The 9,294-nt window shown below is 44.7% G+C and overlaps 4 protein-coding genes across 4 annotated transcripts in view; 2 read left to right on the top strand and 2 right to left on the bottom strand.

The window, feature by feature from the left end:
- The window catches only part of TREMEDRAFT_68268 (uncharacterized protein), a gene marked incomplete at both ends in the record, with an annotated part of 7,062 nt that extends 3,486 nt beyond the window's left edge, over positions 1-3,576 (bottom strand). The window contains 9 exons of the mRNA XM_007003659.1: positions 9-107; positions 207-329; positions 497-632; positions 864-1,658; positions 1,752-1,840; positions 1,916-2,034; positions 2,216-2,360; positions 2,517-2,639; positions 3,282-3,576. Coding sequence (XP_007003721.1) covers positions 9-107; positions 207-329; positions 497-632; positions 864-1,658; positions 1,752-1,840; positions 1,916-2,034; positions 2,216-2,360; positions 2,517-2,639; positions 3,282-3,576 — 1,924 coding nt within the window. The remainder of the gene's footprint in view (positions 1-8; positions 108-206; positions 330-496; positions 633-863; positions 1,659-1,751; positions 1,841-1,915; positions 2,035-2,215; positions 2,361-2,516; positions 2,640-3,281) is intronic.
- A 715-nt stretch (positions 3,577-4,291) lies between these two features.
- TREMEDRAFT_28522 (uncharacterized protein) lies at positions 4,292-4,929 on the top strand (the record flags this gene model as incomplete). Its single annotated transcript, XM_007003130.1, has 2 exons — positions 4,292-4,497; positions 4,737-4,929. 2 exons carry the CDS (start codon positions 4,292-4,294, stop codon positions 4,927-4,929), a joined length of 399 nt encoding a protein of 132 aa, XP_007003192.1.
- A 323-nt stretch (positions 4,930-5,252) lies between these two features.
- TREMEDRAFT_61405 (uncharacterized protein) lies at positions 5,253-6,387 on the bottom strand (the record flags this gene model as incomplete). Its single annotated transcript, XM_007003576.1, has 2 exons — positions 5,253-5,732; positions 5,944-6,387. 2 exons carry the CDS (start codon positions 6,385-6,387, stop codon positions 5,253-5,255), a joined length of 924 nt encoding a protein of 307 aa, XP_007003638.1.
- Positions 6,388-7,489: 1,102 nt separating this feature from the next.
- TREMEDRAFT_71409 (uncharacterized protein) lies at positions 7,490-8,810 on the top strand. The gene is made up of 4 exons (XM_007003724.1): positions 7,490-7,500; positions 7,664-7,731; positions 7,945-8,132; positions 8,443-8,810. The coding sequence occupies exons 3-4, from the start codon at positions 8,071-8,073 to the stop codon at positions 8,765-8,767; spliced, it is 387 nt and encodes a 128-aa protein (XP_007003786.1). The 5' UTR covers positions 7,490-7,500; positions 7,664-7,731; positions 7,945-8,070; the 3' UTR covers positions 8,768-8,810.
- The last annotated feature ends 484 nt before the right edge of the window (positions 8,811-9,294 follow it).

The following is a 9,294-nucleotide window of genomic DNA, read 5'->3' on the forward strand; positions in this document are numbered from 1 at the left end:
TAGAGCACCTCCTAAATGTGTAAAAATCGGTGGCAACATTTTAAGAACCAGTAACAGACAATTCGAGTCGAACAATAGTTGAGCGAAATAATGCGCTTTCAAACAATCTTCAATCAGCCGCACTCCTTGACACCCCAAACGGGGACATCAACAATAGTCAAACCTTCACAGTGGGATATATAGAATGATGAGAAAGAAGGACTTACGAGACGCTTTGAACCATTTCAAAAGTAAGATCAAAATAGCAGAGATGGCCTTAGATACGACTTCACTCGAACGTGCTAAGTCTATAGCCTCTGGGGAAGGGTTGTAAGGGGGAGGTAATTGAGCTGTGTGTCAGCTGGATCTGGAATGACGAACAGTTGTAAGAAACCGCAAGCCTCATGATGCCAGTGGTATTTGAGACAAGAGAAGATCGAAGAGAGGGTAGAAATGGGATTGTGTGGTGTCATCAAGGGAGACTGTGGAAGATGAGTATGAGGACGAGGCAACCCACGAGGTTGTTCGTTTGTAGGTGAAGTAGCACCTTGTAAACTCATCTGTACTTGTTGCATCCCTGGGCCTGTGACGTTGGCAAGTAAGATCTTGAGAATCGCTATGACGCAATTTTGCATGTTTGGTAAGATTCCTTTCTGTCTCGAGTCAGTCATCTTGTATTTGCCTTTCAGATTGGAGAAGATAGTATGGCACCGATGCAGAATGGCCAGATCCTGTCCGGATGGATATGACCAAGAGTAGTTGAGGAGAGAGGACTAAAAGGTGTGCACATGCAGGCTGCTCCGTGTCAGAGAAGATGAAGGTTGAACATCTGGAATTGCAACAACGCGGGGGTATGAAAGAAAAGGCAGAGAAGGGTTACCCACATAAAGAACTTCAACCCGATGTAACCTTTTACTCGCCAACTTCTTCTCTTTAGCTATTCTCATACCCTCTTTATCTCCTCTTTCTTTTGCTTCTTCCTCTTCTTCTTCATATTTCCATTCCCTCCTCATAGCTTCTTCCGCCTCTTCATCCTCTTCCTCATCTTCAAAACTCAACCCCAATAACCCTTTCTGTCCTAACCCTCGTTCCTCACGTATATACTCTTCCCTCTCCGTCCACATTTGATACAATCCTAAACTCACATACGCATGTTTATGATACAATTTATCTGCCTCGTCAATAGCATAAGGTACCAAACTGCCCGGACCATTCAGACTTAATCGCGAGAAGGGAAAAACGAAAGGTTTATTCGGATCAGTTTGAAATTGTTGTTTTTTAGGTTTCATTGGGATTGGACTGGGAGGAGGTGATGGAGCTGGTGTACCTGGCATAGGTTGGGTGGGTTGGGGTGGTGGTTGAGCTACAGATTCAGGAGGAGGTTTAGAAGGAGCTGGTATTTCTGTTGAATAATAGTTTGGTCGAGAGGGAAGAGGTTTGATACCTTCTGCTAATCTTTCATTTGAGACGGGAATGGAGAATGATGGTGAAGGTGAAAAAGTGGGATATTTTATAGATGTATCTTGTCGGAATGAAGAAATGTCGATGGGAGTGGCTTTGGTGAAATGCTTGATTTCAGGTCCAAGGCCAGCGAGTTCACGTGTGAGAGCATGAGCTTTGGTGGCGTCGTTCATTCCTCCCAAACAGGCGAGAAGGGTTTTCCAAAGTAGGAGAAGAAGCTGATAGTGAGTTCTGTTCCCAGCAAAATGTCGTATGATTGGCAAACTGGGTTTTCGATCTGGAAGGGATTGCGAAATAGTATGATTACTCACTTTCTTGAAAGGATAACCGCCTGGCGGCCTTTCTTTCAAACCGGCTAACATATCGAACAGGACCAAAAGCAAGCAAGGACTCATAGACACTATCCTGTCAGCGATCGCCGTTGACCATGTCCAACAATTTGAAGCGGATCAACGTAGAGGGAAAAAGCACCCACTCAATTCATCTCCAAAAGTTTCGTCGGTGCGGAAAACCTCCACAATAAAATACAACAAAGTCATTAATCGTCGTAATTCTTCTGTATATTCGTGCCGATCTTCAGCGGCTCTGCCTAGTCTACATATGAGTGGTGCTCACTTTCGTCTGCGCCAAACTCGATTGGATCAACAGCCCCATGTCTGTACGGGAACAGGAGGAAGAACCAGTCACGCAGTGACCCTCCAGCCCTCCTACACAGAGTGACAGAGGACGGTGCCGGGGAATGAAGAAAGAATAACAGAAAGAGAGTAGAGCTCACTGTGCTCGACAGGCGTTATATCGTTTGCTCGCATCCCTTAAACTGGTAACGAGAAGGACTACCCCATCTGCATCTCTGATCATCTTGGCATTCTGCATGATCCAATGTAATTGCAATTCCGGGGTTGGCGTCTCAGTGAAGTTTCCTGGGCGATTAGCGTGGGGACATAGATTCTTAGAGCTTTGTGATCAGACATTGGAAACCTCTGATCTGAGGCATTGGAAGTGATGAGACGGACGAGCGTGCTGAGAGTGACGTATAAGACGGTTTTGATAAAAACGTTATAGATGATGCGACGTACCAAGTAATAAATACTGAAGACCCCATCCTGCAAAACCACGCATCTCATCAAGAGGTGATTCAAGATATTCCAACTGTCTTTCGATATACGATCTCCGCTCTGCCGCGGTGGCTTCTGTCCAAGCTGATTATGAGCATAGCTCAAACACTTTATAACCCCACGACGAGAATTCTCCCTGATAAAAGACTCTTGAACGACTCGTCAATTCTGTCGAAAGAACTGCATTTGCGGTTCTGCTTAAAGGAGTGAAGCACCTCTTTATGATTCATGATCTAATGGGTTTAAAACGTTGGGTTAGGACCTCTATCGATAACTTGATGAAATATCGCACACCTCGGAATCACAATGAAAAGACTAACGAGTAGGTCCTTTGGTAAACGTAAATTTCTCTGCGTATTCCTCTAACAAAGGTAATTCTGCATAAGTATAAAATTCTTGTAATTCATTCATTGTCGTATCCGTATCATCATAACGAAAGTCGTATTGTTGTATCTGCAATTAGCTTCTTCTTTTACTCCTCCCTTCATCCCAGATTCTCCTGTGAATGACCGTGTAGTCTCCGCACATTCCCTTCTCATTCCTCCCCAGATCAACAAGCCGTCGTGATTTTATACAAGGATAGTATACCATACCAGGCATTCACACCCGACACACAAATGTTCAACCGCATACCAGTTGAAAATCTCCAACAATCAAGGGAGATAGATGTGGGAGGGGACTTGATGATAATTACTGAGAAAAACGTCATGAGCAGAAACACTTCACTCACCTTCTGCTTCTGTGGCATAGCAGCCGTATGAGCTTTCAACTGTCCTAAAGTGATACTATCCGGTGCGAAAACTCCTTCCCCATTTCCCAAAACCCTTTGACCTTGTACATTCTCAGGAGGTCTTATATCACCTTGTGTGAGACCAGATCTTTGACGAAGTAAGACAGGGGCGGATCTTGCTCGTAGGGTAAGAACGGGTGGGGCGGGTGTAGAAGAAGTAGGTAAGGATATACGTTGACCACCTTGAATTTCATCTAATGGATCTCTACTTTGTCTTGATGGTCTCCACATCTTCACTTGTTTTCTTATCCTATCGAGATCACCTACCTCGATGCTACCAGTATTACCAGTACTACTCGGACCAAAGAAAAGTGATGGGGGGTGCTAAAAGGAGAAGGAGAAGGAATGGAGTTTGAACTCATGTCCGTTTCCAGGTCACGTGATGGAGACTTTTTGCTTCCGTTCCGCTTCCCTGCTCAAGCCAAGAGAAAGTTGGGTTTCTCTATGTCCCCAAGTACAGAAATACGATATGTGGCCGTTTTCTTCATCAAACACAACAGCTCAACAGACCGCGGTCCAAACGTCCCAGTTGAACGTGGGGAGTACGATATCTACGGAAGATAGATGTCCTGTGGATCATGAAACCCGTCAAACTTGGTTATCCCAACATTCATCTTCATCTCATCCCTTCCATCCGACTTCTCCCTCTCCCACCCCAACCGTTCCCTATATCCCTCCATCATCTGGTCTCTCACAAAACAGAGTGATATCTTCCATACCTCGTTCTACCACCTACACACCTAATATAGAATCTACTCATCCTTCTGAACCACCTTCCGAGGCATCAACATCCACCAACCGTCAAGGTCACCCCGAGGCATCGTCAAGAGGGGGAAAAGGAGGAGAAAGCAATGGGAAGATGAAGCAGACAATAGAGGTCGAAGGTATGAAAAAAGATACAAAAGGAAATTGGGTATATCCATCTGAACAACAATTCTTCAATGCTATGCTTAGAAAAAACCATAATCCACGAGGAGAGGATATGAAGACTATCGTACCTATACATAACGCGGTCAATGAGAAAGCTTGGGAAGGTGTTTTATGGTGGGAAGCTGGTATGGGTAGTGAAAAATGTGGAGGACCTAGATTGAGTAGTTTTACAGGTAGACCGAAAGATAGAACACCTAAAGCTTGGGTAATGGCTTTATTAGGGTGAGTTGTCCCCTTCCCCCCTCCTTGCTGTGATCTTCTTCTCCATTTCTTCATTGTACTCTTACAATTCCTTTTGCTTCAGTATACCCACCTGCATAAGTTCTTCTTTTTCATATATCCAATTCCTGATATCAACATGACTCCTCCCCTTATCCCACCTCTCAAATCGTATTTTCTTCCTTCAACGCTGACACCTCTGACCGTGTCTTCCTGAAGCATCACCCAAAACTGATCACCAGCTACTCGGCCCCTTTCGACAGACACGATTGGATAGTCGATCGATGCGGTCATCAAATTCGCTACGTGATAGATTTCTACACTGGTAAACACGATCCGAATTCACCGGGAAGGATGGCTTTTCACCTGGATGTTAGACCCGCTTTGGATGATTGGGAAGGTTTGAGAACCAGGTGGGCTGGATGGTGGAGGTGAAGAGGTTATTGTTGATGATGTTACAACTTCTCTTCTCCTTGTTCATTTACTTATCTTCTGCATCTCACCTACTAAACTTTGTTCCCTCACTCAAGTCTTACAAAATACCGTCTTTGTATATCTGACACGGATGGCATTCCTGGGAGAGATGCTTTGTTATCTGCAAATTCTACTAGACACGCTTTCAAGTGAGAGTCTCACTCGATGCAGCACTGTTCATAGGAGAACGAGTACTCGTGCTCTTAGTATCCTGCGTTGGATTAGAGAAAACGATCAGATATCCAAAACAACAACATGATTAAAGTCATACAAGTTACACAATATCACCCATCATTCAATCCAAGACCTTGTATCCTCCATTCACCTTCTCTATCCCTTTCCCATCTCGCACGTTGATGTGAATTCTCAAGATATTCCAATTCTTCTTTCTCTTCAATAGTCGATTTACTTAGATCATTTGATACTCCTGATTCTCCCAACCCTCCGATCCTAGTTGATTTTCCAGACATAGCGATCACACCAGGTCGTTCAGATTTCGATAATGTTCCTGTTTTCACTATCGCCGCTCTTTCTATAGGTACTTGTAAAGCCGAAGAATTCTTAGGAGAATTCAACTGTGGTAGATGAGGGACTAGAGGTAATAGAGTTGTTGTTCCGATGACCACATCTGGTATTTCTTCTTCTGATTTATTGTGAGTTGGTAAGGATATTAAAACATTGAGAGAAAGAGTGGGGTCGGGTAAAGAGGAGGGATACCAGCCTCCTGTATCGAGAGGTTTCGGACTGGTAAGGATTGATAATGGCTAATTGTCAGTTTTTCCCCTATCTCATCTCATCGTATCTCTTTTCGTTTCCCATGTCATGCCTCCCGTCATCATCCCTCGTGATTGCCCACATGACTCCTTCTCGTCTTTGAATTTGATGTCATGACAATGATAGTGCTTATACACATTCCGAGACTGAGGAAATTTGATAGCATAAGATGAAGGTGAGACAATATCATTCTTCACTCACTTTCATATCCCCAAATCCCACTACCCCCACATCATCTTTCATCCCAATTTCCCACATCTTCGGCTCTTCCACCTCCTCCTCACCTAAATACCTGACCAACTCTTCCAATCTTCTCCTTCTCCAAAGTTCCGTTCTCATTCCAACTCCAGTACCATGTCCTCCTGCACCTACAGCCATCTGATCACCAGTATGCCAGAAACCCCACCAACCACCTTCTCTTTCCCACGTTTCTCGGAATCTCACTGGACCTTCTGAAGCACGAGTACGAGCCAGACGACGAATCCGTCTGATACGGAGGAGGACTGTGAATAGTAAAACGAGTAATGCAAAGGATACGAAACCTACACCTATGGCGATGACTGTGGAAGTTGGAACGTTTACCTGATTAGAGGGGGAAGGGGAAGGGGAGGAGGGGTTTGATGTTGTTGTGGTTGTTGTGGACATGTTGAGTTACTGTAGTTGATTATGGTAATATAAGGGTATTTACATGGTAATGAGGATTGTGATTATATATGGTTTTTGATATAATTCAGATGGAAAGATGTATGATAGATGTCGAGAAGAAGTGTTATGGAAGGGTACAGCCTCTCGATTTCGGCCGGTGTAGTGAGTGCGGTGCCCCACTACTCGTCATCTCTATACATGACCCTATTCGCCCAGTGTTGTTATATTAAGGGTTAAGATATTAAGGGTTGTAAAATGGGTAGCCAGGGTGGGTTATTAAGGTCTAAGAACGTAATATCATCCCCTACTATGAGTGATGAAGGAATAGGTCACGTGACACAACACACCTCCACCATAGTCCTCTACCTTCACTATACTGCAATCATTCATGTCACTCCTGCCCATTTATGCCATTCTAGAAGCTGCAGTCACTTCAGAAGCTGATGGAATGTGTTGATATAGTGCATGTATTACTCAAAGTAATGCAGGAATGAGTCCCCATAGCCCAGCATGAGCAAAATGATATTACGTTTTTAAGCCCTCTTTTTTGGACCACCAAATTAAGGCTGTAATTACGGGTTATTACGTAACTTAAAAACGACCCTTAATAACAACCTGACAACACTGTATTCGCCTATTGTACGAACCCAACTTCCCGCACAACACAAAATCTCTTCCCGCACAACATTTTGGGCGCCTAATGAGCCAGATGCATAGAATTGACATGCCTAACTTCCAAAACAGCTTGGGCCTCCGCCATCAGGTGGAGGCCATGTTGATGGATTACCGTTAGGGGGTTAGGGGTTTAGGGGGGTTAGGGGGTTAGGGAGGTTAGGGGGTTAGGGTGGTTGGGAGGATATTTACTGATTGGACAAGGGTGATCAGGGAGTTAGGCGTGTCAAAAGACCTCTACCATGGGTTAGGCGCCCAAAATGTTGTGCGGGAAGAGATTTTGTGTTGTGCGGGAAGTTGGGTTCCTATTGTACATCTACTATCCTCTTCGTACATCCATCTACTGACGTGTTGTACGACGAATGACTTTCCTGAGTGGTCGTTCAAATCCCCTCTCCAATAAGATATATCAAGATCTCCTCCAGCAACGAATTGACAATGGTAAACGCCTGTTCACCCTTGCCACCCTTCCCTTCCGCCCCTCCCCGTTCTACAACGTCATCAGTCTTATCCGACCGATATCAGGTAAGCCCAAGGTGGCTTTTATGTACATATGCATAATGCAGTATCACTCTAGCCAATGGAAGCTTAAGCTGATAGAAAGGAGAGTTGACGAAAGAGGATGTGAGGTATCTTGAAAAATGCCAGGATTACGGGGTGGGCGGTTTTTTGGTGAGTCGGTCATCTCCAAAGTCTATGAAGAACATTTCCCTCCATCATTATTAGACCTCCCTTGTCCTACACGTCACCTATATTGTTGTTGATGAACCTGCACACATTTATCGAACTGATACAGTACGAGTACTCATCAATCTCTCAGTCTGATCCAGAAGAAGAAGAATTGAGTCACCGACAAGCCTGGAGAATATCGAGACTGATTGACAGATAGGTAGTAGTATCCCGACTATTGTTCGTGTATCACTGAGCTTCGTTTCTCGTCGACCTCGACCTCCTTTTCCCGAGATCCTCTTCTCTCCCTTAAGGTTTGTTATTCCGAGTGGTATTGTAGGTATGGCGATAGGTCTTAGTCTCGGACGACGTCAGCTGGAACATAATGTACAAAATTGGCATCGGTCAGTAGAAATTGTATCTCTCCTTTGACTTGTCCCTCCTGCTGGATATGCTCATGGAATCTTTCACTCGCCTTCTATACCATAGGGTGATCTTTTTTCATCCTCATTCACCTATCAACCCTGTCCAGAAATACGGTCCGACTAGGATGAGTGTATATATAACGTGAATAATCACATCGACCGCTCTATTTACTCGTTGTCTTCATTTCAGATCGATACTCATTCCATCGCGTTGACTTCCCTTTGATCCTAGAACGGCATGTATGTGTTGGAAGCTTGAGAGCTTAAAAACCATGCTGACAAATTCTAGGAAACTTAACATATACCAAGAGACATTATCTCGCACTACCGAGGAAAGACAGAAAGTCTTGAAGGGCCAGAGAAGTATAGTCTACACCATTGATCTTGAAACCAAAAGCACATTGGAACGTACGCGTCAACAAGCTCCAATGAAGCAAGCACAGTCCAATGACCCCAAGGAGGAAGAGGGGGACTCGTCGGGGCAAGAAGCCTATTCGAATGGAACAATGAATGTATCACTCCCCGAACGAGAGAAGGGTCTGGAACAGGCAGAGTTCGAAGCTTTGTTAGAGAAGGAACGAATGGGAGGAGGAGAGGGTGAAAAGATTTGGTGAACCTTCTCGACTTTCGCATTCATGCATAATCCCCGCTCAGCGTACAAAATGAGAACGAGAACGAGAACATCCGTGCGGTAGTCAGCGAATCAACGAAGAGAGACGAGGAATGAACAACAACAGCAAAACAAGGGATCGGCACGGAGAACAATGGATGGTCGGAAGATAAGATATCCCAACGTTCCTGAAGCCCTGAAAACATGATACATCCCCTCTTCAAGAAGTCATTGTTCCTCTCCTAGCGAATTTTTCGAGCCAATCTCTTCCTACAACTTTCCCGATCTCTTGCTTCCTCTGCATGCACGCGAATCCCTGGGAATGTGCGTCTCTCGACGTGACAATTTGCTTGTGGCGCAGGAGGAAAGGGGAGAATGGAATGGGGCCATGGGGCCATGGAGCTCTGGCTCGCGCGGTGAATCATATATCAGCTACGACATGTCGACTTTAACAGGACTTCGGTATCTACAAGTGAAAGAAATGGATTTTCGAACGTACATATTACTACGACACCTTTCGTTCACATGGAC

This window comes from Tremella mesenterica (genome assembly GCF_000271645.1).
Source record: "Tremella mesenterica DSM 1558 unplaced genomic scaffold TREMEscaffold_3, whole genome shotgun sequence".
NCBI classification, from domain to species: Eukaryota; Fungi; Basidiomycota; class Tremellomycetes; order Tremellales; family Tremellaceae; genus Tremella; species Tremella mesenterica.

Bases quoted from the DNA above. Each gene is read 5' to 3' on its own strand.
- TREMEDRAFT_71409 (XM_007003724.1), top strand. From the start codon at position 8,071: ATGGCGATAGGTCTTAGTCTCGGACGACGTCAGCTGGAACATAATGTA. The intron at 8,133-8,442 runs GTCAGTAGAAAT...GACAAATTCTAG, and splicing joins AATGTACAAAATTGGCATCG to GAAACTTAACATATACCAAG.